The sequence below is a fragment of the Sorghum bicolor genome, chromosome 1 (assembly GCF_000003195.3).
Source record: "Sorghum bicolor cultivar BTx623 chromosome 1, Sorghum_bicolor_NCBIv3, whole genome shotgun sequence".
In the NCBI taxonomy this organism is placed as follows: Eukaryota; Viridiplantae; Streptophyta; class Magnoliopsida; order Poales; family Poaceae; genus Sorghum; species Sorghum bicolor.
Genome location: NC_012870.2, coordinates 38,181,697 through 38,209,338, shown reverse-complemented (window position 1 = coordinate 38,209,338; position 27,642 = coordinate 38,181,697). Strand labels below are relative to the sequence as shown.

The 27,642-nt window shown below is 45.5% G+C and overlaps 3 protein-coding genes across 4 annotated transcripts; 1 reads left to right on the top strand and 2 right to left on the bottom strand.

The window, feature by feature from the left end:
• On the top strand, positions 913 to 1,449 carry LOC110431918 (oleosin-B6-like). The gene has a single exon (XM_021451731.1). It carries the CDS (start codon positions 913 to 915, stop codon positions 1,447 to 1,449), a length of 537 nt encoding a protein of 178 aa, XP_021307406.1.
• On the bottom strand, positions 5,905 to 9,698 carry LOC110434602 (glutathione S-transferase T3-like). 2 transcript variants are annotated; one of them, XM_021458956.1, is made up of 4 exons: positions 8,169 to 9,698; positions 6,728 to 8,083; positions 6,413 to 6,605; positions 5,905 to 6,333 (listed from the first exon to the last, which is right to left on the bottom strand). In XM_021458956.1, the coding sequence occupies exons 2-4, from the start codon at positions 6,757 to 6,759 to the stop codon at positions 6,037 to 6,039; spliced, it is 522 nt and encodes a 173-aa protein (XP_021314631.1). In that variant the 5' UTR covers positions 6,760 to 8,083; positions 8,169 to 9,698; the 3' UTR covers positions 5,905 to 6,036. The 2 variants fall into 2 exon arrangements, with proteins under 2 accessions (XP_021314631.1, XP_021314628.1); XM_021458953.1 differs by lacking the exons at positions 5,905 to 6,333; positions 6,413 to 6,605 and having other exon boundaries at positions 7,568 to 8,083; positions 8,169 to 8,409; positions 8,985 to 9,673.
• LOC8155467 (pollen-specific protein C13) lies at positions 12,540 to 16,713 on the bottom strand. The gene is made up of 2 exons (XM_002489176.2): positions 16,434 to 16,713; positions 12,540 to 13,077 (listed from the first exon to the last, which is right to left on the bottom strand). Exons 1-2 carry the CDS (start codon positions 16,615 to 16,617, stop codon positions 12,746 to 12,748), a joined length of 516 nt encoding a protein of 171 aa, XP_002489221.1. The 5' UTR covers positions 16,618 to 16,713; the 3' UTR covers positions 12,540 to 12,745.

The window sequence follows — 27,642 nt, the reverse complement described above, 5'->3', positions numbered from 1 at the left end:
AGGGCTTACCATCCAATGTGAGAGTAGACTAGATCTACTAGATTGAGAGAGATAGAGTGGAGGTGTAGATCGAAGGAAGCCCGACCTGTCGGTGTCTACTCTAAGGTTGTTCCTGCGGGATCAAGTTCTCCTAACCCGAGGCTTGCTCCTAGGATTCTTCAGTATTTCGACTTCTAAATTCTAGTAAGTTCTTGTTTTATCGTTCTTTGGTTTATGAGTTTACTTTGATCTCTTCGCGTAGAGTTTAGAGTAATCATCTCTAGCGTAAACATGGTGTTTGGGCTAGGATACTCATAGATATCCCCTGACTAGCTGGATCGTGGTAGTAGCGAGGAACGTGACATTTCCGAGTTACCTTTGCAGCCCATATCCCGTTAGTAGGATCGATAGGGTTTATAGGTGCGGGTTGAACATCCTCTGTGGTGTCCAGATTCCGTGAGCCTCCCCAACAGAACAGTAGATCATCCTTACCAAGGTTAGATCGAGATTACGGTTGTAGTCTTCTCTATACATCACTCACATCGAGTCACATTCTTTGTAGCCTAAAGGGTAGTAGCAATAGATTTGGTTAGTCAGATGCACGCTTTCTCCCAGTGGTAAAAATATAAATACGATACTCTGGATAACCTCCCGGGTGAAGTGCTCACCAATATCCGTGCGCTTGCGGATCAATTCCTGACGGCGTTACCAAATATCAACAAGGGGAATCGCCCATCATCATCGATAGAACCCCACATCCCGGTCTCGTCCGCCTCGCCGCCACCAGAGGTCCCGGTCTCGTCTTCCCCACCAGCACCAGAGGTTCTAGCCACGTCCTCCCATGGCCGCCGACCCTCTACATAGCCCAGGATGATCCCCTCAATGCCATAGAGGGTGCCTTTAATCTCTGAACTCGGATCCGCTGGCGTGCGTATGGCGAGCGCCAGCGCCACGACACCGTCCTCCTGTCGTGGCTCAGTCGGGACGGTGGCAGGCCCCCCAAGACGAAGCCATCTTCTGGAGTCGTGGGGCCATAAACTGGCAGCTCCTCCTCCCCTATCTCAGGGCCCTACCCTTCCTCGAGCTGCTGCTGCTGCTACGGCTGCTGCGATTGCTGTTCATGCAGACCATGGGGTTGTTGTTGCTCGAGCAGCTCCTCTAACTATTGCTGCCACTACCACTGTTGTAGTTCAAGCTCCTGCAGCTCTTGCTGCCAGTGCGGCTCCAGCTGTTCCTCGAGCTGCTGCTATTGCCCTTGTTGCTCCTACAGCTCCCGCTGCCGCTGCTGCTCCTACACCTCTTGTCGCTGCTGCTGCTCCAGTAGACGACTCTACTCCTCCTCTTCCTCTTCTTTCTTCTGCTTCTCTTCCTTCCTCCTCCTTTGCTCTTCTTCGGTCTTCTTCTTCTCTTCCTCGATGGAATGGAGCCCAATGGGCCATGGCGTCTGCCCCTCGACTCGAGGTACCTTAGTCACCTTGTCTACGGCGCGATCACCCGTCGAACACGGGCCATCCCTGGATTCATCACTAATAGTGATTGGGTCGACCTCTCCCCCTAGCTTGGGTGACTCGGGGCCCCTCCTGACCTTGGGGGCGAGTCGTTTCACCCTAACCAGGGAGTGGCGTGACGCCTTTCGAGACATCACCCCCCTCCGACGGTCGAGGCGGGGTCTCGTCATCACCAACAGGCGGTCGTGAGCCAGGAGAACCTGCATACGTCCCAAACCACACGTGAGTCACAAGGAATCTTTACGATAAGCAGAGCCAACCTTGAACCACAAGAGAGAAGCCATTCACTTACCCGGAATCTTGGAGCTCGCCCCCACCTTGAGCCTCTTGGCGGTCGAGGACTGGGCCTGCCCCAACTGCCTCTTCAACTTGAACAAGAGAGAAATTGATGCAGGTCGATCAGCGTCAACAAACAAATCAATCAAAAAGACAGCGTGGTGGTTTTTAAAAAAATCTTACCCCACAAGGAGGACGACCCTCGTACCAGTCCTGCGGCCAGGAGGCCTCGAGCTGCCACGAGTCGAGGCCCCCAGTTTCTCTAGGACAAGAGCGGGCCTCGGTTTCACTCTCCCCGCGTGACGATCCTCAGGACTAGCACTCCTCCGACGCCCTCCTCCCTAGCTCAAGGACGCCACGGCGGCACGGCCCCGAGATAGCGGCCCCGTTACTGAGGTCTTGACCCTATGGCCCGGGCCAAATGCTTGAGGAGATCATGGCGGAAGAACTGCCCGACCTTGGGTGGTGGCACGAGGCGTGTCGGTGCGCGAATGGCGAGGCGACGCCTCCTTTTGGCGCCCATCATGATCCCCGCCTTGTGGCCCTTTCGAAGCCTCCGCACGCGACGAAGAAGTGTCGGTCTGTGGTAGGCCTTGCAGGACCCGGTCGAGGCGAGCCGCCATCCCCTCAGAGTCATCGTCATCATCGTCGTCGTCACCATCATCTTCATCGGGTGATTCTTCCTCAGGCTCCCCCTCACGCCTCTGTTTAGCTCATCGTTCCTCGAGTGCCTAACGCTCGAGGTTCTCCCTCTTCTCCTTCTTCTTCTCCATGTCTTTCACAGACTTGTGCTTCTCTGTGGAGGCGCACCTTTTCTCGCGCTCAGCGTCATCCTCCTTCACCGGAGGCTTAGAGGACCAGGCGTCAATCGCCCCCTGGCAAAATAGGCACAAGTCTTAGAAAAATTGGAAAGGAAACAACGAAACCAACAGGAAGGGTCGAGTGACAACAACTCGAGGGGCTTACCAGATCATAGTAACCTTCCTCAGGCTTCATGGGGAAGCCGTTCACCTGCTCCGGCTGGAAATCACCCGTGATGGTTGCCATAAACCTAGCAGCAACCTCCTCGTTCAAAAGTGCCTCGTTAGACATTCGGCACGCCTCGAGGTCCCATAGTGGAACGTGGGGGCCCATCTCATCCATTCTCAGCGGTCGAGACATCAACGGGAGTACCCGTCGATGGTGGACCGCCGAGAGAACGAGTGCGGCGGTCAAGCCCTCCTCGCATAGACGCTTCAGAGCGTCGAGAAGGGGGCGAAGCCGGGCCTAGAGAGTCTTGACGACGCCATAGTTCTAATTATCCGGGCGCTTCGAGATCAACCGCCTGGTGTAGACAAGGAAGAAGCTATCATCGTTGTGGAGATAAAACCATTGAGAGTCCCACTGGGCATGGTTGGACGTAAGCCCAGTGGGGATGTACTCTCGAGTCTCTTCCGCATGGCCCATCTTCTGGACTAGGTTGAGGCAGCCGGCTCACACCAGTGGTCCCGCCGGGAGCACGGAACAGCTCACCCTGGTAGAGGTGGAGCCACAAGTCCCAGTGCGGCATCACCCCAAGTAGCCCTCACACACCGCGGCAAAGATAACCGCAGCGGAGATAGCATTGGGGGAAAGTGTTGGAGCTTGACGCTGTAGTGGTGGTAGAGCGCCCTTATGAAGCGGCTCAGAGGATATCCGAGCCCGTGGTGATGGAACTTGGCGAAAGAGATGATGTAGCCCTCTGGCGGAGTCGGCTCCTGGTGCTCCACTGGCGGCGCGATCCACTCAGGCCATGTCGAGGAAGAACGGGGGCGCAGGAGCCCTTCCTTCTCTAAATCCCGTAACCGACGCTCCATCATGGACGACGGACGCCACTCATCGGTGGCAATAAGCCTCACCGGCATCTTGCTAGGTGGTGGAAGATGCCTCTACGGATCTCTCCGCTCGAGAATGTGTTGTGCCTCAGGTGCACGAGAAGATGCAGAGGAAACAAGGGCGAAAGTAATGGCAGGATGCGGAAGGGACGACAGCCGGACAAACCCCCAATATTTATAGACACCTCGCAACGGGCAGATCCGACAATCGCGGTAACCTCCTCCATGAATGCACCGCCTAACAGTTCTATTTCTCTCTGACAGGACGTTATGGATTCCACCAACAGAACCTCGTCGCAACGGCCCCCTCCTAAAAAGGCGTGCCTAACGGGCAAGAAAGCGAACCGCCGCAACTCTTCCTTCCGTCGCAAGGTAAGATGGGCGCATGCCGCCATAAGAACCTCGAGGGAGCGTAGACCGGCCCACCGGATGGCTTCGACGGTCGCCCTCGAGTATCCAAGTTAGGGACACCCAGCGAGAGGTCGAAAACGAGGCATGCCTCGAGGACTCGCTGGGAGTATCCAAGGCAGAGGCAAGAAGGTCGAGAGGAATCCCCATGGAGGGAGGCGTCGAGCCGCTGGACTCTATCAAATGAGACTAGTAGCCTAGCTTTAATAAGAACGCCTCTGGGCTACAGCCAACCCCATCGAACGGGGCATGGGTTCTTGCTTGGATTACTCGATAAAAGCTCACCGAGGACAATGACGCTCGCTCCATCGGGAGTACGTCACGCTCCTAGCCTCAAAGAGGTAAAACCAGCCAATGAGGGTCGGAGGTTCCCTTCCAGAACGAACGACCTTCAGTGGAAAGGTAAATTGGGAGCGGTCGCATCTGAAAAAGTAATACAGCCCTCGAAGGAGTCCAAGACTCCTTCAAGGTCTCGGGGGCTACCCCCGCGGGGGTTGCTCGCGCGACCCCCATAGAAACTCAACCATCGGAAGAACCCCTGCTCGAACACAAGTGCTCGAACAGGGGCTCGGGGGCTACTATTGAGGATGTCAATAGGGGGTACCCCAGCCAACACTCACAATGAGAAGTTTCACAAACAATTTGAGACTCAGGCTCGACGCTCCAGCATAAATACGGGATCACTAAAGCCGCGGTTCGAACCGAGACATAGTGTCGGCCATAGCCTCAAATACGGAAATAGGGTCGAGCGAATCAGCAAAGGGCTCGATAGCCAATGATCGTCGATTACGGAAAGAGCGTCGAGCGAATCGACGAGCCTCGAGTGCAAGAGCGCTCCCAGCCGCCTGTTGCGGGTAAGGGAGCCAGAGCATTAAATGCGCCTGCCATGCTCCTACCTAACCCAACAATCACAGGAAGCGTGATAGGGGAACAAGCACCCGTCAAATCTCTACTTTCTCCAGCTTTATCCTCAATATTGGAGAAAAGTACAAACTAGTACAGTGCAGCAAGCATAATATCCCATCGCGACCCCCCTCGAGATGTTCAAGGTCAGCGCTCCTGCATCACAAGGCTACCTGTGCCACCTGACCCTCGAGCAGGCACGCTCCTTCCCAGGGAAGGATCAAGCGATGGAAGTCAGCGCTTCAACCACTCCAGACATGACTACTGCCATGACGTACAAGCGTGCTCGCGCCTAAGCAAATACCAGACGATGTACAGGGGTTGAATTCAGAGAACGCACGCGCCATCATCACCAACCCAGTAATAAGACGGCTCGAGGCCACGCCGGTACGGAGGCCTCGAGTAGGACAGCGCCATACCCCCATCGAGGCCTACTCTAACATCTACACCCTGTAATCTAGGTCTCCCCTTGGAACTATAAAAGGGGATGCTGAGGACGATATCGAGAGAGACATCTAGAATACATGATCCACACACCATCACAACCGACTAGGACTTAGAACCCTCAGCAACATTCACTTGTATTCGCCCCTGTACGAGCACATAGGTGCAAGATAATACATACTCTCCCCCCCCCCGTTGGACGTAGGGCCTTCTTTTGTCCGAACCAGGATAAATCTTTGTGTCACTCTTGCATCACCATCCGGAAAATGGAGCACACATACAAATTCACTCGTTGGTGTCACCCCCCGGGGTCAAAACACCGACAGGCATGTTAGGTTTAGTCCAAGACCTCTGGACCCTAGCTTCGTACATGTTTTGACATTCTATTTAATGTCTTATATGGTGTCAATTATGTAGTCCACTAGTTTGTTAAATTTTATGTCTACTACTTCGACTTGTTTCACTACCTCTACAATATTGAACTTAATATAACCACTACTAATAATAAAACCATAAACAAATATAACATGTGCAATAATACTTGAAACATGGCAAAAAAAACTAGTTAACACATAACATGACCTACATACGGCCTTACTTAAAGTCCATTACATGATACCGCATTGCATAGTCCAACACAATCATAAAACTAGCATTAATAAAAATTACTGAGTGCAACGAGGCCACTTTCCCTTCCTCTGTGCATTGGGATTCTCCTCCATCACTGCCTTTGCTCGGCGCACACGCTCAAGCTTCTTCTCTCTCTCCTCCCTTAACGCAGCAACACATCTCCTTTCCTCCTCTTCCTTGTGCTCCTTCTGTAGAGCCTTCTCTTTGCGTCTCATCTCGAATATCTTCGCACGCTCTGCATCCCACTCCTTCAGGCTTTGTAGAAGCCACTTGTCCGACTCCTCAATCTCAGTGTCGATCCACTGCTCAAAATCACACAACGGTGGAGGGGTCTGCAATAAAATAATTTTTATAAAAAAATAAATAATGTTCATATGACATAAACTACGTAATGCACAATACAATTCTCACAATATATTTGTTGAGGCGTTGTTGTGGCGTAGGCTTCCATGCAAAATTGGAACACATCCAATACCTCTGGTTATAGGTTTCCTCATCTTCAGAAATTTCTACTTTACAAGAATCACCACAAAAGCACATGGGTCTTGGAACACCGCTAGAGAGAGGCTTTAGGTCGTACAGACTACCGGCCATCCATCCATAGCTACAATTTAAACATATTCCGTTCTAATAAGCGAAAAAAATAATAATAAACCATAAACCTAGGTTCTTCGTCTATTGGAAATTAATAAGAACATAAACTAAAAATAATAATTAAGAGATTACCTTGGCTTACTAGCTTTACGACGTCTTGGCATCCTACTGTTACATAATAAATAAATTAATAATCACTGTCAGCATTAATCTAAGAATACATGAAATATATACCAAAACACAAGATAAAAAATGAGGGGAGAGAGATTACCTTGCTAGCGAAGATCTACGGATCAATTCCAAATTTTAACGGTCAAAATTAAAGATTTCAAAAGATTGGGAGGGTAGAGGAGAGCTAGAACCCGACAGTGAGGAGAAATGAGAGCACTCTTGGGCGGGGCAGGGAAGATGGGGTGTGCGTTATAAATCTGATCTCGGTGCCCAGATCTGTGGCTCCGAGGTCGGATCCAAAATCTGTGGCTCCGAGCTCGGTGCTAAGATCTGCGGTTCCGAGCTCGGCGCCAAGATGTGAGGCTTCGAGATGTTTTACCTCGGAGCCAGGGTTCTTGGCGCCGACTCCTTAGGTCCAAATTTCGAATTAAGTTTCCAGACGGGACAAATGTAATTTTTTTTAAAAAAAAAGGCTAAAACATAAAAATATTGGGGGCGCTTAAGCCGCAGCAGCAGCCTGGTGACAGGTCCGGTGATGCTATGAAGGCAGCGCTTTTTCAGCGTTCCGGTTAATAAAGGGGAAAAGGATAGTTGAAGAAATGACAGGATACGTAAGAGTTACTAAGAAATGCTGCTGGAAGGGGACAGGCGGGCGTAACGTTACGACGGCATCAGACGATCTAGGGGTTACGACAGTCTGTAGAGGTAATAAGACTGACATCTTAAGTGGCTTGTAATTGCACATATACGCTAAGGGCAGTCCCGATGCACAGTTTCTTGGTTCACATTCTAAGAGAGAAATAGAGCAATTGATGGGTTGTAGAAACTATCATTCCCAATGCTTAGTTTCTACATGCATTTATATACTAGAAATTAACTTAAATGCTACACAATAAACTAGTAGATCAACTGTGGCAATCATCTACGTAGCCTGATAGATGCACCTTTGTTATCCTTTTCCATTTCCCTTTTAACATATGCAGACCACTTCCTTTCACCCTTTACAACCTTCCAAAAGTGCTTCAGCGTGAAATCTTTATCGTTGTGGTCTTTAGCATACATCGTTTCAGCCATGTCCATCATTTGGTCATCACTATAACCACTTCTATAGACTTTGGTGATACTTGTCCAGCAGCCATGGAACTCCATCACTGGTTTCTTAATACGATCCCAACGGATCTTCAATTGGTTCCGGTTTCTTCTACGACTAACCTTTGTGCCTTTGTTATATTCTTTAGTTACAGCCGACCAATATTGATCTCCACTCCTATCGGTTCCTTCAACTGGGTCCTTTGAGTGCATCAGCCAAGCAGCAGCCTATATTCATAGAACAACAACATCAACAACACATTTATGCAAACAGTTACGATCAAGTTTGACAACAGTAAGGAAAGTTGCTTACCAATCTGACATCCTCTTCTTTTGTATAATTTAATCGCCTCTCAGTCCTCTCATCTTCGTTCGTTTCATCCGCATCAAGAACAATTGTTTCTTTCTCATGTGCATTGCTCTCAGTTGGTCGGGTTCTTTTCAAACTGGTTGGCGAAATTGTACTGGTGCCTCTTGTATTGCCAACAAAATGAAAAATTTCTGGAGCACTGTTTAAGTTTAGCAAATTTGTAAACCCTCCTTGTGGGTATATCCTACAAATAGAAATATTCAATTCCTTACCAACTCAATTACAACTAAGGAAGCAACATGTCCAGTGAGGAACAAACAAGATACTATGTGTCACATTAACATCTACAACATGGCAACATGACTGTGTAATTCCTTTATTCCCAAATAGATAAATCATTACGACAATATGTGGTAACTTAGACAACATGGCAACTTTCTATTATTCAGTTGCCAATCAATAATTTGGTTCGACAGAAATAGGCAACCTCTTCCCTATTGCTTGCAGGAAAGGATATACTGTAATGGTAGGCATTGAAATAATATTGCAGCATATATATAAACAAGGTACTGATTTAACTTGAGTACCAAATGACAGCATGAAACAAGCTACTATTCAGATCATAAACTACAAGAATAATGACCTCTATTGCTAGGCATCCCTGTTCTTACTGAAACCTGAATATATTCAGTATCATAATTGACAGACCTCACAACACTAGACACAAGCACTCATACCCAATTGCATTCAGCACTAGAACCTGAATAATGACTACAAGAACCTGGATAATGACTGCATCCTGTGAGGTAAAATTGTTACCCTTCACTTGAGCCCAACGAAGAGGATTGTTTCCACCACTCAGGAAAACCGGCAGCTCGAAGACTCTCAAGCGTTGGAGATGTTTCTGCAGGTAGGGCGCTGGGTTCACCGACATCCAAACTCGATCCATCCGCAGGGGCAACCGGAGCAACAACACGTCGACCATTGACGGCGCCCAGAGCACCCATGCCTCACCCTGCCTTCCCTTGCCTGGAACTTGACGATGGAGGCCGAAGTGCATTCATGGTCCCAGAGATTTGGTATGGATTTGGGGGAGGATGGCTAGGGTTTGGAACTGGGGGCTTCGAGAGGGATATTTGGAGGCAGTGGCGGTGGGTGAGGAACCAATCGAGCGAGCGCGGGAAGATGTTGCTCGCGCGCGGGAAAGGAAACTGGAGGCGGGATGCTGCCGGAAGTGCGCGCGCGAGCTGCAGCTCCGTCGATGGCGGGAGCAGTCCGCCGTGGAAGAAATCGGCGCGAGACGCCGAGCACGCAGAAGAGGGAGGCGGGAGCAGCAGGGGCGCGCGCGGGAAGGAAAGGGAGGCGGGAGCAGCAGGCGCACGCGCGGGAGAAAGGGCGCCGGCGGCGGCGGCTCACGAGATCCGGCATTGATGAGCTCGACACCGCTCGTTTCTCCCCAACGCGATTTTGGCCGAGTCTATCTGCCTCGTTGCTAACGTCGACTCCGTTTCGTGGTCAAGAAATGGTTTCTCTATTTTCCCTCCTCTCTCTTCATTTATTCGAGTGCCATGTCAGCAAAATGATGAGGTGGCAGGGTAATTAATAGAGATAGAAACTGGTCATTAATTGCCATTGGAACTGCCCTAAGGCCATTCTTTGAGGATTTCATATCACGGTTTTCAACGCATCTTGGTTTTAGAAATAGTACAACTCTCTACTCCTATAAAACATTTATCATCTCTTTTTGTTATCATTAATATAATGTCACATCAGCATAATTAATGTCTATTAAATTCAGGTGAAACCCTATTAGCCTAAAGGTCACATCTAATTTAATGAACCGAAACCACCTAATTACCAATAGAGCGCTTGTTAGGGGCTGTTGAGCTCCATATAGGCCGTAGCTCTCCATGATCTTCTTTTTTTAGAAAAGTCTGAATTATTGCCTTAAAAACTAATAGTTGAATTGATTTACTCTCCTAACTATTTCAGTTGCTCCTAGTATTTAGGGAGTGTTTGCTTATAGGAACTAAAATTTAATATGTGTCACATCAGATATTATATGGGGTGGTCCATGGGGTATTCAGATACTAAGGTCATCTTCAGTGGAAGTTTCATGACTTAGTTTCCAATACACTAACTTGTTCGTTTGCCTAATAAACCATAGTAGAAAGTACTGTTTGCTGATTTATTGTGAGAGAAAAAACACTGCTAAATGGCTGGCAGATTCGGCTGATAAACTCAAGCGAACAAGGATGCCCCATAAAACTCTCTCTACTCTTGTGGAACTCTTATAATCTCTCTCCTCATTAATATTATGCAACATTAGCATATTTAATGTCCATAAAACTCTAATAAAACTCCATTGAGATTGGCGTAATAGGAAAACAAATTACAGATTGTGTCAGTACTCTGCGAGACAAATTTATTAAGCCTATTAATCTGTCATTAGCATATGTGTGTACTGTTGTAATTAGTGTCTAATCATAGACTAATTAGACTTTAAGAAAATCATCTCACAAATTAGTCTTTAGCTATATTTTTAATTTCGTAAATGGTCTATATTTAATTTAATACTTTATGTATGTGTTTAAACATTCGATGTGATAGGGACTAAAGTTTAGCAGCAGTAGTGAAATGGGGCCTTAGGCCTTAACTAGATCTATTATTTTGGCTTCGTTTATAAAGTTGGGTTTTAATCACTACTTTTATAAGCTGATATTGAACATCATATCATTGTTTTGATAAGTTAGGGATATATTAACACTACAGATACTAAATTCTATGAAACATAATAGTAAAAATTTCATAATATATTTTTAACACAAACCATGATTTTCTATATCATTTTACCAAACTTGAAATTAAAACATAACTTGTCCAGAAGAAAACAAAAAAGACAACTTATTAACTGAAATAGTTGGGGAAGTAAATTGAACAAATGATGCTGATATTATTATTTTTTCTATAAAATTAGTCAAACTTAGAACATATTCACGGTTTCTTAATATTTCTGAAGTGTACAACCAATGAAAATGATCTATGAAGCATACAAAACTATGTATGCTCCTCAGAAAGCATTCCACCACCCTAGCCAAGGATGGCTCTGGAAAGCGACTGTCTAGGATCAATGCCGGCAACGTCAAGTTTAGGACATGAGCCAACATTTGTCCTAATATGCACAATGGATCTGTTTATAGTTGAGTCCTTGAGAAAGTTGTCTGCCCTAGCAACAATCTGTGTCCCATTTTGATTACCTATGGTTGGGTTAAATTGTTTGGGTCAGGCAATTTTATCATGTTGGCTCATGTCCCTATGTGCCGATGTATGCATAGGCCAGCAATTGATGGCCCAAAAAACAAATACACAACAGTTCGCCTAGAAAGCAAAAAAAGTCATGGATTGTGCCGTCCTCGTGATCTCACATAATTATTGTGATCAGCAAGTCCCTCGATCCATATACATCGTGTATTAGTTATTATTTGTTTAGCATTCTAGATTGTTAGCCTGTTACTGTTAGGGTTCTAAACTTGTAGTTCTTAAGTACTTGCATACTTTCATAGTTTACTGAGTTCTGAGAAGATGAAGAGAAAATCAAAGCACTGACATAATGTTCCATTTGGATCTTTAGAAATAAAACCCATTCTAAAAGTCACACTCTAGGGCCTTGTTTAGTTCCTGAAAAATTTTGCAAAATTTTTCAGATTCTCCGTCACATCGAATCTTTAGACGCATGCATGGAGTATTAAATATAGACAAAAATAAAAACTTATTGTACAGTTTGGTCGAAATTGACGAGACGAATCTTTTAAGCCTAGTTAGTCCATGATTGGACAATATTTGTCAAATACAAACGAAAGTGCTACAGTGTCGATTTCTCAAAAAATTTTGGAACTAAACAAGGCCTAGGTACAAATCCTGCATATTGGCGTATCCACATGGGGAGGGAATCTGTGTGCTGCTGCAGGTGCTGAGCAGAAATAGTGTAGTGGTTGACAGAAGCTGTTTCTGTTTCTCACGTTGCAAATTTGACACAAGCCAGTATCTGAACTTTGAAAAGTGCTAGAATATCAAATTCCAAACCAAGTAGCCAGATCCATATAGTAGATTGCAATTCAACCAAAATGAATGAATCCAAACAGACCATAATAGTTTCTGTTCTTTTTATTATTATTTTTTTCTGTTGTAGCTTTGACTGTCTTTTATATGAATTGTTCATCCTATAATCCAACTTGTACTAAAACAACTATACGTTGTATTTATCATATTACAAATGAAAAAAAAATGTATAGCTAAAAGCGCCTGCAATAATATCATGTTTTCTCAAGGATCATCAAAACTATAGACAGTCATAACCCCAGCCACATACCAGACTGTATTTTTAACTGTATCACATTAGCCAGATATATTTATTAGCTCATAACATCTGCAGTAAACATGCACACACACTTTAGTGCCAAGATATTAAGACTTAAGTGGCGACAATATCGTTTTTCTTAGTAATAGATATAGAGGTTCTAGAACATTTCAGACACCACATAAATATGTAACTCGCCAAGTACATCTAAACTCAGGCGTAATTACACACGGTCATTCTCATCCTGGTACATCTTGAGGATTTGTGCGCATCTAGGAAGGGCAACGTCCTTCTCGAACCCCAGAGCATTTGCCAAACGAATGTTGGATGCAACCCCATTGTTGCTGGTGAGGAAGACAGGGGCCCTCTCACGGCCAACCACAACATTGGAACACCCCTTGTCCGGGCTGCTCACAAGGATGGACTCGCAGAGCTCATGCTCATGCTCATCAGCGACAAGGATGTTGTAGGTGCCAGTGCGATCAGTATGTCCCTCGAAGCTGCATGTGTTTGCCCCAGTGGTTTTCGATTTGCAGTCGACTCTCACCTTAGCTCCTGTGTAACAACAAAGAATGTCATCACTAACAGTCGCAAAGAAAGAAATAGAAGAATATCATATCACCAAGGCAAAGAAACAAATACTAGATGACTAGTAAATGGCAGCTAAATGTTGCTCAAAAACTTTTAATTACATATAAACTAAAGTTGTTGCTTTTTCAAACTTTTTAGCTCATCACAATATTATCTCAGCCAGATCTACTTGGAGATCTCAGCTCTAGTTTTCTTTCCCAATTTGTTGCTCCCAGCCATGCTCACCCCTAGGCGTCACCTAGTCATCTGGCCGCTTTTCCAATCGAAGCATCATATCTGCCACAACCTCTATGTGTGTGCATGGCGTAGCCTCACATGGAAATTTGACCAAGGGAAAATTGTGCGCCTATACCTCTCCACGAGAAGTGCTCCACAGACTCCGCTGATTTCACCTCTGACCTCCACTTTATCAACTCATGCCTCTGACATCCAACCTCTGCCCCATCAATTCATGGTTGCTTTCATTTCTACATGGGCTCAGCGTCTCTTTCTTCTGCTCGCTTTCCTGCCAGCAGCCCAGCACCCTTCATGTCGACTCACAGGTACCTCAGCTTCACCCCTCCTCTGCTCTTCCTCTCCCTTCCTCTGTTCAGAAGTATGAACTATATTTCTCATGCTTGCTTAGATCTTGAACTTGGATATACTCCTGTGATGTGGTATGCTGCTTGTGCTTGGATAGTTGCACTGGGCATGAACTGCTATGGCTAGTTGGTGGGTGACTGTGCATGGGCTCTAGAATTGGCAGGACAAAGGTATGTATCAATGTATGTTTGTTCTGCTCTAGTGTACGTGAGGGTATGTGTATGGCATCACCTCGCCACACCTTATTGGCCTAGGCATCAGAAAGGGTCTGGGTCAGCACGCCTCTCCATACTGCATTAATAATCAAGCTCCCAATCAAACGAAAAGGTAAACAAAATCACATTTTTTTGCATCATGAGTCTACTCCATTTCCAGGAATGCAGCTGCTTCTTTTAGTATTCAATGCATGTCATGTAGTCATGTTACATTGATGGTAGAACATTACAGATGAAACATGTTTACCATGCCTGCCAGGTATTGCCCTGTTCTCTATTTTTTTGACCGAAGTCAGCAAGGGAAATCCCAGCCTATTTTTTCATTTTTTTTTTGATAATGCAGACCTGTTTAAATTCGCTCCCATGGGGAGTCGAACTCAGGTCTGCTGGTGCTACTCAGGTGCTCTAACCACTAGGCTAGAGGCCCTTTCGCATTGCCCTGTTCTCTAAGCAATACAATATTCCAATAATGGCCAGGTTTTGTGAGGGTCGGCCCAGCTTACAAAATTTGTTCCATACCTGAAAACTTTCTGAAGCCACATATTGTAACCTATATGCCTCTAAACAATACCATTTTCATTTATTACTAATACTAGAAAAGCGAAAGGTCCTCGGTTCAACTCCCTGTGGGAGCGAATTTCAGGCTGGGTTAAAAAAATATCCTTGTCTGTCCATCAGCAAAGCACAAGTCTAAGGTCCAGCCCTGGTCATGGTCATTCTCACATGGCAACGGTGCCACCTGGGGCTGTCTTACCCCCAGCAGGTCAAGTTTTTTTAGTGATACTAGAAAATACTCCATCCACAATGGAAAAGTCAACTACAAATAATCTCATAAAGTATGTAGTGTCCAAGTCAATTTGTTAAAGTATTGAATAAAATATAAATTAGAACAATACTTATCGGAACGCTGAAATACAACAAATAAGGAACCAAACATTCATCTTAGCTGCCTGTTCCTGACCAATTTTTATCAATTATAGTTGCCCTTTGAATGAGAAAAAGTAATGCATGTTCCAATAGCATGATTATATGCAACTTACAGCTAAAGAGGGAAAGGGCACTTTTGCGCAAGTCTATGAGGGCAATGGTTTCTTAGGAATTAAATGGAATCGTAAGAGGTATTTATTTCAATTGGATGTACTGTTTTCACTTTACTTTTGGCCAGTTATTGCTTCTCAATACTGCTTTGTAGTTGCACCTAATTTATAAGATCATATGGTCTTGAAGACCACTAACTCCATTTCTTTGTTTTGCAGCACACAGGCAACATGAATCATTGCAGCTGCTGTTCAGAAAATACAGAGCAGTTGAATTTCATGCTATGTTACTGTGTAATTCTGTTGAAAGATAAAAGTAACTGTCCTTCCAAAAGAATAAAGTGACATATTCCCTTGTATAAATACAAAAAAAAAGATAGCAATTATCTCCTGCTAGAATGACAGCAGTTATACAGGTTAAGCCACATACCACTTTGGCACTTCCTGGGCCAAACTAACCTCGTATTCACTCAAATCCAGCTACAAATATAACACCAGTCTTCGTATGGATGTCAATCTGGGAAGTCAACATCATTTCTATATTGTCCGATGTATGGATGCCAGTCTGGGATAGTCAACATCATTTCAATATTGTCCGATTTGACATCAATACCTTCACAGTTAATATTTTCAGCAACAAGGGTCAAGTATCTCTAATTTTTTATTCATGTTCTGTGATGCTGGCCTCCCTAGACAACCAGATAAGCATGCATTCCATAGAAACATGTTTGGTCCATCTATGATACATAATCAAATCTATTTCCGAGTGCAGATATCTAAAGATGAGTCATGGTTCTGATTCATTAATTGGCAGCACATCAAACATGAGGATTATAGCCTGATCCAGACCCCAATGTCCAACAATGTACTACTGAGTACACTGAACCATACACTATTCGATGTCCCGACACGAAAACCACGGTCCATGAACAATGGTCAGAGCGCCTAAGACCCTAGATCTCGCTTGAGTATTCATCACCACCGAAAGATTCGAAGCATATGGATCCATACGTTGCACACTCGTGTCAATTTAGCTAGCATGTACAGATCTGCTAGATCCCCTACACCAACTAGACATTTCGAATCATAACGAGATATCCGTCAAAATGAGAGAAAAAAAAAAGAAATCACAAGTGGATCTAACTAGAACGAATCTGTGAACCAGTTACACGTGCACCGTTGTCATGGACGAGGACGACGAGCGCTAGCAGAAAGCCAACCTTCTGCACAAACTAACACTAAACATGCAGCCAACTTTGTAGTTTAAGAACACACGAGGCTCAACGCCATCTTCACACGCCCAGAGCAGTGGAGCGCAACCAAACAACACTCCCTAAAGCAACCAACCAGTATGTGCATGGCCAGATCCAGAGGGTTGAAGCCTTGAAGGGGAAATAAGTTTATTCGAATTCAAGCAAGCACATCATCAGTAGCAAAGGCAAGTCATACGAGACGAGAGGGAGGACAGGGTAACGAGGCGTCGCACCGGCAATGTAGGTGGATGCGGGGGTCTCGAAGCCCGTGCGGCAGTTGTCGCACCAGACGCGGCCGCGCACGACGAAGCCCGCCCGGCGCGGGCGAAGGTCTCGCGACGCGGAGGCCGGCGGCGCCGCGAGCAGCGTGAGCGCGCACAACGCCACAGCGAGGAGGGACACGCAGAGGGGTGCCATTGCCCTTTGCCTTCGGCACCGACAGGAGCGGCTGGGAGAGCGAGAGTGGAGTTGTGCGCAAGGACCGGATGCGAATGCGTGGGCACACGGGCTGCGGAAGGACCGGATGCGAATAAAATAGGCTCGTTTGTTATTATATAAATATAAATATATAAAAGAGGATCTAAGCCTATATACAACTCCTCATTAGTACTTCCAAGAATCTTGAAGAGTCAAAACATTTTCATATTTGACTAAATTTATAGAGAAAAATACTAAGATTTGTAATGTAAAGTAAATATATTATAAAAATATAATTAAGGAAGAATCTAATAATACTTAGTTGGTATTATAATAATAATAATTTTATCATATAAATTTGGTCAAACTTAGAAAAGTTTGACTCTCCAAAATTCTTGGAATGACTTAAAATTTGGGATGGAGGGAGTATTAAAAAGTTTAAACGTCCTTATATGTTATGATACTTTATTTTCTTGTCTTTCACACCATTGTGTTTATCTTCTATTATGTTTCCACCGTTTGACAGCTCTGACATGTGGGCCTGACTAGTGATGATGTCCATAATATCCTTCTCTTATATCCCTATTCTCTCCTATTCTTTTCTCTGTCTGATGGGGCCTAACTGTAAGTAAGTGATCTAGTGGCGAGGACGGCCGCAGTGCAGGCGCGGGAGATTGACGTGCTCCAGCAACGCACACCAACACTCGCTCACACTCAAGGTCCTCTAACGTGCCACCGTTGGTTGATCCTATGGTCGTCCACGCCATTAGACGTATCGCGGCACGCGAACATCCACACCCGAGGCCACAGCAGATGGTGTGGCGATCGTGGCGGCAAACACGACGGAGGAACCCGTGGCCACAAACCTAGAGCGCACAATCCGCTACTCTCGCTCGATGAGGCTGTGCACATGGCCGACCGCGTCGCTAGAGGCCGAGGTGGAGGGGGACAATGGGGACACTACGCACATGCAGGGTCGCACGTGCACATAGTTGGGCAGAGCCGTAGGATGTGGTCCTGGAGGTAGTACGGGCACACCCCACTACCGGACCTCGCGGCAGGCTGCTTCTAGCACCTCCATTTGTCGCATGCGCGCTAGTCGCGATGGCTGGGGGCACGTCACGCGCCGTCATGGTGGTCGGGGCCGCTTGCTCCTGTAGGGGGTGTGGCTCGGCCCAAAGCCCGAGGGACGTCCTAGAATGCACGGAGCCCGTCCCAGTCTAGCTCCCAGATCCGCGCCTCCATGGCGGGCACCTCGTCCTTGGGGTCATGGTTGTTGAATATAAATGAGCTTTTAGCCCATAATTACATTTGATGATTAATTCAAGGGCCCACAATAAATGCTATAATGAAAACGGTTTAGTACCGTATTGATGATTGATCATGTGTTAACTCAACTTAAATAGGTGGCCTTTGATAGCTTCTATGGAGAAGTTGAGGAAGAGAAAAGGGGTGCTACACGCGCGCGCCCCGCCATCGCCGAGCCGAGCTGTGCCGAGCCGAGCATGCTTGCTTGCTTGCTTGCTTATCTTGTCTTGTGCTCACTGGCGAGATCGTCTTCTTCCACTCCGGCGGATCGAGATGTTCGGGACTGCGACTATTTCGTCTTCGTCTTCTTCGTGGTGGACGTTCGCGGGACTGCACTGCGAACATCTTTCTGCATCGACTGAGGTTCACTACTTCGAGCAACACACTATGTCAACTAGTGTGAATGGAGCCACCGGTGCCCTCGGCACTGGTCCCTCCTCGGGGTACAATCCTAAACGATTGTTTTTCATTTTTAGTATGTCTGCTGTAGTTGCAGTAATATTTGCAATATTTATCTCTAATCTGAGTAGTGGTAAAATTATACACGTGCACATTTATGCCACCACAATATTATGTGTAATTTTCTGGATTAAATCAAACATTAAAATGTCTAATTTTCTAACAATCCAAAAACCTGATATTAGGCATTTTTCTGTCAGTGGTTTTGTTGTTGCGTTAAAACTGAATCCTTTTGATGGGTCAAACTATAAGCGGTAGCGCGCGAGACAAACTACCCTGTCCAACCATTATTAGCACTCATCAGCGCAGGTCCTACCAATGACTGATAATTAGTTGTTATGGTTGGGTTAACATAACCTATCTGAGTCATAAACCTTTGTTGAGTCGGCAATGGATTTGCCGATGAATTTGCATTAGGCATCTGGAATGTTGGCATTTGAAAATTGCTAGTAACAGGTCTCGCAGTAGTAGTTGTAGAATACTAAAGAATTTGAGTCATCGGCAAAACTGGAGGTACCGACGTCACAGGAGCCTTTCCTACTAAGTTAGTTACCTAAGATGTTTCAGAGTTATTTGCAAAGAACTCTGGGGGCATACCATATCCCCACCAGTTGGGCGGAACCTGACAGTTCTGAAATACGGACCCTGACATAGCCGATGCCGATAGATCTGTGTTGAGTTGAACTCGTACTTCTGAGGTCATTGGACCAGATCTCATCGGTGTAGATTGCTCATTAGTCAACCCTAATGTATTTGGAGGAGAAGTAGCTTTTGTGCCTGCAACGGCTAGAGGAGCCGATGGAGCCGTGATAGATGATAATCCTAGCTGATGGTAGGCCGGACCAGCATAGAGTGGTGGTGTCTATCCTTCTTTGAAAGTTTGAACCACAACATTGTAAACAGTATTGGACAGCACATTGGAGTGATTGATCAAAGCATGATTAACAACAGTATTAACCATGTCTTGCAATTACTTCCCCGCTCCTGTTCATACTGAAGGATTTCAGACAGAGCTGCCTGTACTCCTCTATAGCCCTCTCCATAGCCTGCTTCTATTCATCTCTGAGATTGGCTTCTGTCACAGTAATGACGTTCTCCGTATTGAGATCAGCAGTAGCCATGTCGATCTTGTTGATAGATTTGTCCCACCGGGCGTGCCAAAAGATGTGTTGATGCAAAAAATAGATCTGCAAACACAAAGGGCTAATACCTGATTCAAATGTTGAGCAGTGCCAGCCGATTTGACCTAACAATCGACAAAGGTGATAACTCGAATACTTTGGTCCTGACAATAGCGATGCGTCCGGATGCCACGGCCAAGAGGTATTCACGCGGAACTCGTGAATTCGCCGAGTATTGCTCGTTGAATCCTTAAGAACTCGTAAACAAAAGAAAATGTGCGAGTTGACGAAGTCATCGAAAAGTAGATGTAAAAGTAGATGTAGAACTTGTGTATGATATTGATTAATTTTTTTTCTTACATTGCTACTAGGTCTATATTTATACCCTGACCTAAAGAGTTACAACGGTATACGACTAGGATTTTAATTCTAAACAAAACAGGACTTTCACATAAGGCAAACTCTAACAAATATAGAAAACTACCACCTATCTATTCCAGCACCGGCTTCAATTACGATGACACTCTTCATCGGCTCTGCTTCATTGACATACTTTGTTGCCTCCTTGTATCTTCCTTAGCAATTTTCATACCCTTCTTCATCGGTATCGGCGATCATCGGTCATCGACACTCAATTGGCAATGATCAGTAACTATCGTCTCAACCCTCAGGCCAGCAACATCTTCCACCTGTCATACTATCATTGGCATCACCTACCATCGGCAATCATCTCATCGGTTGACACAGTATTTTTCTAACTAACGATCAACCTCCCCGGCCATACTGACTTGCGCCTAAAAATGGTGTCAACAAGATCTTTACATGCTTTTCTCTTGTCAACCTTTTCTTGGTTCCTGATAGTTGGTGACTGACAAGAGAATGCAACTCCATGGAGTGAGTGCTTTGATCATGGATCATGTTTTGTAGCACCTTCTTTCTTCTTAGCCACGAGTGAGCTATGTCTCCCTTATGCAAAATTATAGTATCTCTCTTCATCTCTAGAGTGAGTTCATCTTAGGACTTTCCCATTTTGGATTTGATAGTTTTCCTACAGGGGTTAGTGCAACAAAAATATTTCAATATCTACTATAGCATACTATCAGCTCAACAATCAACCTAGACACCACGCCTAATTTGATTCAGGAAGGTATTTGAACCTAAGCACCACACTTAATTTAAAAGCCTTTTAGAAGTAAGATCAACACACCTTTTTGGTCTAAGAATGAAACTAGACACCTTGTCTAATTTAAGCCAGAACAATAGTCTAAACTAAGCACCTTGCCTAATTTAAAAAGGTGTCTGAAAAGACTTCAAAATCTATGTATACTATAGTAAACAATGGTAGCATAAAAGCATCATAGAGATTTGCTCAGAGAGTGAAGGAAAAGCATGATTGATGTTTAGCAAACTGAGCATATCTTAAAGGTAGGGACAACCAAGATGATGTAGCAACATGGCAAGAGATGTATCTATGAAAGCATATCCCCCAAGCTTGACTTTTGCAAAAATCAATATTAGATGAAAGTAATTCAATGTTGCATAATGATTGGTTGGACATACCTGCGTTTGTCACTCCTTCGATCTTTTGCTCCAAACCTGGAAGGTTAGTCACAAAAATACCCGAAGGAATATTTTCACAATTATAATTCTATTCTCAGTTAACAAGGGTAGCACAGTAGAAAGGTGAACACTCATGTCATGGTCAAGATAGTGCTTGTTTTAGGACACTAAGCTTGTTCTTGGGAAACATTTAAGATGTGGCTTGGTGAAGTGGTTTCCCTTCCAACACCAACCTAAGTGTACTACTCTCAAGTTTTACCACAACAAGATATAAAATACTTTTGATAAGCATATTTGTCTGCAACTACCCTTTCAAAAACTTTAGGAATAGGAAGCATGAGGGGGTTGAAGATCTCATGTGGAGCAATGTTAGAGAGACTAAGTGAATCAGGAGATTTTTCATATGAGCAAGGAACTGATGGGGTGTTAATAAAGTAACTTCCTTGCTCATTGAAGTCTCCACCATTTTCTACTTCCAAGGGTTGGCTTGGACTTATTGCAACCAAACATGGGCATAGCTCATAGCTAGATGTGAGCATGGGCTCTAGTGGCTCTAAGATTGTGCTCATGGGTGCAACATATTGATAGATAGGCATGGAATTCATATTGGTGATGGTGGTTGATGTTTGTGGTGAGGTGAGAATGGTGGTAAAAGAAAAAGGATACATGGACGAACTTGGTTCTAAACTAGCAAAGCTACCGTTCCCCGGCAATGGCGATAAAAAACTTGTTCACACTTCCTAATGCAATTACCAAAGATAGACAAAAAGCCTAGTCCCCGGTAACGGTGCCAGAAAGCTTGTTGGGTATTTTAAACGCACATAGAAAAATCTGCAAGCATACGGATACCAATGTAGCTTTCACCCGAGAGTATTCCAAGGTATCCATTTCCACGGGGAACGTGAAGTGTACTAGATAAGATTTAGATCACCCAAGGATAACTATACTTATAATTTTATAGGGTATAGAGGAATTTTCCTAAGTGTTCTATAGGTTGATCTAGGAATCAAGATTTACTCTATGGTTACTTATCTTGGGACATCAGAATACTAACCATAGAAAGAGATGAGATAGGGCCTAGGAAGCTCTGACTACGGTCCTACAACACCAATCCGAATATGGTGGAATACGTCGGCCATCAGGACTGTCATGATCTTGGGGCTACCACAACAATATGCTGGATTGGGTGCAATTCCAGGTAATTGCAATACTAAGCACCACGCTTAACCTATTAATTACGACTCTAGCGCCGCTAAGAACTAGAGCACTCGATGCAAGTGGGAATCCAATAAAATAACTTAAAGGTAAATATGTAAATTAAATAAGAACTCAAGAATTATAGAATTGAAGTACCTAGAGATTAACAAATGATGAACTGGTTGCTGCAAATATACAATGTTGAGGAAGATCCGATAGATCTAGCTCCTCCTTGGCTCTCTCCTCTTCTCTCTCCCTCTAATCTAGATATAACTAGACAACTAGAACTAGAACTAGATGAACTAGAACTATAACTAGATGAACTAGAGGGACCTCTACTTCCCTACTTGATGAAACCCTAGGTTTTGCTCTGGAGATAGCTAATGAAAAAGATGAAGGAGATGCCTCTGAGGGGGGATCAGGCTTGTATTTATAGCCCCCTAGGAAGCACCACAGCCCTTGGATCAAATCGACTTAAACGTGTGCTTAAGATTACTCCTCAAAGGCGGTAGATCAGGAATTCGTGAGGTTGGCTGTGATTGGTGGAGATCTCCGGGCGGGCGCCCCAAGCCCTCCAGGCTGCCGCCCGGCTACCGGACCCGATTCGCTTCCCATTTGATCTAGAGCCTCCTAGAACCTTCTAGATTACAGAAAAGTTAACCTTCATAGTATTCTCTCTATGTAAACCTGACATGTGGACCATCTTTGGTTATTTTCAGCTGACACCCTATAGAAAATAGACATTCACCAAAGGATTTCATCTCCCAGTGCTTTCGCTAGCCTTTCTCAGAGGGCTCGAGCCACTCAATAGGAGGTCTCACTCGTCCAGCTCGGATCTTGAACTTTGTGATGAGGAAGACCCTTCTTCCGAGGCCAGGCTATCGTGATGGATTCACTAGGATTCAGCAGTGGCTGATTGCTCACTTAGTGGCACAGAGGGAGTTCAACGTATGGGACTTGATTGTATCTGAGATTGAGGACACCATAGCTGAGGGGTTCAGAGGCCGTCTTCAGCTGCCATATGCACACTAGCTTACTTATCTGATTCTTCATGCTAGGGCAGACCCTCTACCACCTCATATTCAGAGGGAGCTAATGGACACAGTGACCGTTTTCCCCACTATGACCCCAAGCAGATGATGAGGACTCACGTGGACCTCCGAGCTCCAGCACCCCCTCCGGCACTACGTGGCAGAGCTCCACCAGCTTCACCTAGAGCCACTCGTAGTTCAAGAGTAGTCCTAGAGACAGAGGAGCAGGACGTGGCTATAGGCTCAGTGGCAGATGCAGCGACTGAGGAGGAGTTCGACTTTGCTACTAACAGTTTTGGTGATGATTATCAGCTCCCTATCCTAGATCTTCCTCCGAGGCAGCACGACCATGAGGCTGGAGGTTCCTCTACTGCTACTGACCCAGCCCTGCTTGCTATACTTGAAGGCATGAGAGCCAACCAGCAGAGGGTAGTTGAGGAGCAGGCACAGCATGACAGAGAGCAGGCTGCTGTCAATGCAGCCATGTAGGCCAGGTAGGATGAGCTTCAGAGATAGCTACTCTCTTTTTAGGAGTAGCAGCTAGCATTCTAGGCCCAACAGACAGCTTTGATGGCAGCTCTCATGGCAGCGACAAGGATCACTCTACCATAGGTGGAGCTTCCAGGCACTTCCCTAGTCCAACCACCGACTCTAGGTGTACAACCTAGTGGGCTTCAGAGTCAGTCTTAGCCACCGCTCTAGCTTCCTGCTCATAGCTAGCCATTCACCACTCCATAGCACCAGGTATCTCAGGGTGCTATCTCTTCTGGATTTGAGCAGACGCCTCAGTTCACTCCTCTGCACTCAGGATTCACTCTACAGTCTGCCTTCGCCTCTTAGTTGGTTCTAGACTCTTCAGCAGGGCAGGATCTATCGTTTTCATATAGTGCTTTGACTGGCATGCCTACTCCACCTCCTCAGCAGGCTCCTGCAGCTTTTACCTTGCCAGTCACCACTACAGAGCGTTTGTCGTCGTCTATGGCTTCGTCTGAGCAGCTTGCTCCCTCCTCTATAGTTCTAGAGACCTCAACGACAACCACTAAGTTTGTGCCAGCTTCTTCCATAGGACTTGAGACTCAGGCAGCGACATAGACCGCTACAGAGCACACTGAGCCAACCCAGACTACTACATCAGCACGTGCACCATTAGAGGGTTAGACAGCTTCGTCAGAGTCCACCGACAATGGCATTGATGATGATACAGCTCAGTTTGAGGCAGTGCCACGAGACTCCTTCGCTCCACCTCCGCCTTCAGCTTCTTAGGTTTTTGGCGTTTGATGCCAAAAGGGGAGAGGGAGAGTATGTTAGACTTAGGGGGAGCTAGGGAGTGGGTCTTTTGATTCTTTTGTGTCCTACACTTCATGCATCTCGTTTACTTCATGCATTTGTGAGATACTTTGTTGTTTGAGATACTTTATGCTATGATTGTGAGACATGACTTATGCTTCATGATAATTTATCCATGTCATGTGTTTGGCTCATATTGTTTTGCTTCCGCGTTCTTACTCTGTTATCTTATGAGCCATATGTTGTTGTATCCTGTTGTACCCATCTCACATATTTGGATGCAGAATATTGGACTTGGTTGATATAAGCATACCTTCCCTTTGTGTTCTTTTTGTCACATGCTTATAGAAACCAAGTCATTTAAAAACCTCACTTCAAACATACTTGAGGTTGTTGTCATCAATCACCAAAAGGGGGAGATTGAAAGCATCTATGCCCCTAATGAGTTTTGGTGATTAATGACAATGTTGATTACTATGACTAACGTGTGTTTTGCAGAGGCAAAGTCTTTTAAGTTAGGTCATAGTATTGGTGATCGATGGACTAGATCGTTCATGCCGACTTAATGGTGGAAATCGTTTTGGTCTTCAAAGGATGGTTGGACATCGTTGGGACTAGACTAGGTCTAGGTGCCATATGGTGAAGAAGGGCACTTAGAGTAGTTTAGGACTTTGTTTTTTTCCTTTAACCGTACTATTAAGGGGGGCATTGAGCGGGTAGCTTTACCTAGGCAAGGATTTAGGTTTAGGTGTGGTGCACACTTGGTAAACCTAGCACTAGGCTGCTCTAAGAAAGTCCTTAGATCAAGAAGAACAAACTTTGTTTCGAAAAGATCGCGTTTCGATGAAGTTTGGGTGCCAAAAGAGGCACCGGATGCTAGCACCAGACGCTTTGTGAGCGCGTCCGGTGGTTCTGACTTGGGTCAACAAGTCTAGGCGCCTAGGGTTAGGCACTGGACGCACGCACCGGATGTGCTGGGGTGCGTCCGGTTCCATACCTAGGGAGGTTTGCACTTTGACCTTACACCGGACGCGGGCACCGGACTCACCGTGGTGCGTCCGGTCCCATACCCAGAGAGCATTGCAGCTTGCCCTTCTCATCGGACGCGGTCCAGGTGAGTAACCAGACTCACTGTGAGTGCGTCCGGTGCTTGTCAGGGGCAAGTACAGTTAGCCGTTAATGGGGCACTGTACGCTCTACGCAGCTCGTCCGGTGCAACATTGAGCGCATCCGGTGCTCCCGTTTTCTATGGAATTTGGGTGGCAGGCCCTTGGACTTGATAAGGAGTATTTATACTCCTTCACCTCGTCTATGGGAGCTCTCTTGCCCATTTGATCAACTAAGAAATACCTTGTGGTGCAAGAGAGAAGCAAGAGCCAAGAGAGGATTGAGAATTGAGTGATTTTTTGAGTGAATCCTTCTCTAGTTGAGTTCCAAGAGTTCAAGTGTGCATCCACCACTCTCTAGGGCCTTGTTTGGGTCAAGTGAGAGTTCTTTGCTTGTTACTCTTAGTGATCGCCATCACCTAGACGGTTCGGTGGTGATTGGAGGCACGAAGACCGCCCGGAGTTCTTGTGGGTGGCTCGTGTCAAGCTTGTGAGCGGTTTTGGGCGATTCATCACGACGGAGTGTCGAAGAATCAGCTTGTAGGGAGCACTTGGTCCTTGCGCGGATCAAGGGGGAGCAAGGCCTTTGCGCGGGTGCTCCAACGAGGACTAGTGGAGAGTGGCGACTCTCCGATACCTCAGCAAAACATCGCTGCGTTCTTCTTGCTCTCATCCTTTGCATTTTAGCATTTACTTTGATCATTTACGTTCCTAGAATTGCCATACTAGAATAGGATTAGAACTAGGTTGCAAAACTTTTATCCGGTAGCTCTCTAGAACACACTTAGGTACTAGGGGTTGAATTGGAGCTTATAGGTTGCTTAAATTTTTAGAGGAAGCCCAATTCACCCCCTTTTGGGCATCTTGATCCTTTCAACATGATATGCGCCTAGGGGCTCTAACGGGTTCATGGCTGCAGTGTTCAGGATTTGACGCTACTCATTCTACTTTACTCACTCATACGTATAGTGACAGGAGTCAGGTGCTGCAGTGATGGAAGTAGACAGGATATTGCGTGCCATGCCCTATCTGTACAACATGGGTGTAAGGGCATGTCCCACGTCTTATCCATTATACGGCAGTTGTTTGGCATGCTTGAGAAGCCTGGAGTGCCTTTATTGGAGAGAGGGTGCCTGAGCCTGGGCTCTGGCGAGGTGGAAACCATCCGAGACTTGGCCTCGGGCGAGGCGGGACGGTTCTTATCCAGTTTAAGGCCTAGTTTGGGGATGTCTCTTGGACGGCCCAGTTGTCCTCTTTTTCAAGGCCAGGTGACTGGGCCCTGGTCTTTGTTTTTGAAAGAGATTTGAGTTGTTATGATACCAGCTTGGGTACCCCGATTTATGGTACACGACAAATGATGAAACTTGGTTATAGAAAAAGTTAGAGACATGCCGAATACAAAACAACGACTTACTAAACACACTCTAAAACTTTACCCTCTCACAATATAGAGTCAAGCAACAAGCAAACATCACATCACATTAACAAAAGCTCATCAAGTCAATTTGGAACAATTTAAAAATTCAGATTTTCTTATAACTAAATTTGCACTAGCTCAAACTAAACTTGGTAGTATTTTATACAAATATAAAATCTATTTATTTTGTTTAGTGTTTTCTATGCACATCTCAACATTAAAAATTTTAGGATGTGACAGTTGTTGAGCTTGCGACACCATACCCTTTATGACCGTGTTAATTTTACGAACTTTACTTTTTAATTAAATGTCGCTTTAGATATGATATTTAATTTCACTGCATTGTTATCTTATTATCGTACAATCTATATGTTTTTAGTATAAAAGTTTAGTTGCGCACGGCACGCTATCTAGCGCAAATAAAAGAAACATAAATATGCAAATAAAATAAACATAAATTCTTTTGTCCCACTATCACAATTCATGAAGCAGCCGGCGTGGCCTCCACCTCGCCCCAACTGCCCCGGTCTCCCCTTGCC

Bases quoted from the DNA above. Each gene is read 5' to 3' on its own strand.
- LOC110431918 (XM_021451731.1), top strand. From the start codon at position 913: ATGGCGAGCGCCAGCGCCACGACACCGTCCTCCTGTCGTGGCTCAGTC.
- LOC110434602 (XM_021458953.1), bottom strand. From the start codon at position 9,172: ATGGGTGCTCTGGGCGCCGTCAATGGTCGACGTGTTGTTGCTCCGGTT. The intron at 8,410-8,984 runs GTAACAATTTTA...TTCTATTTGTAG, and splicing joins TCGTTGGGCTCAAGTGAAGG to GATATACCCACAAGGAGGGT. The intron at 8,084-8,168 runs GTAAGCAACTTT...CTATGAATATAG, and splicing joins AAGAAGAGGATGTCAGATTG to GCTGCTGCTTGGCTGATGCA.
- LOC8155467 (XM_002489176.2), bottom strand. From the start codon at position 16,617: ATGGCACCCCTCTGCGTGTCCCTCCTCGCTGTGGCGTTGTGCGCGCTC. The intron at 13,078-16,433 runs GTGCGACGCCTC...GTTGTTACACAG, and splicing joins CGCATCCACCTACATTGCCG to GAGCTAAGGTGAGAGTCGAC.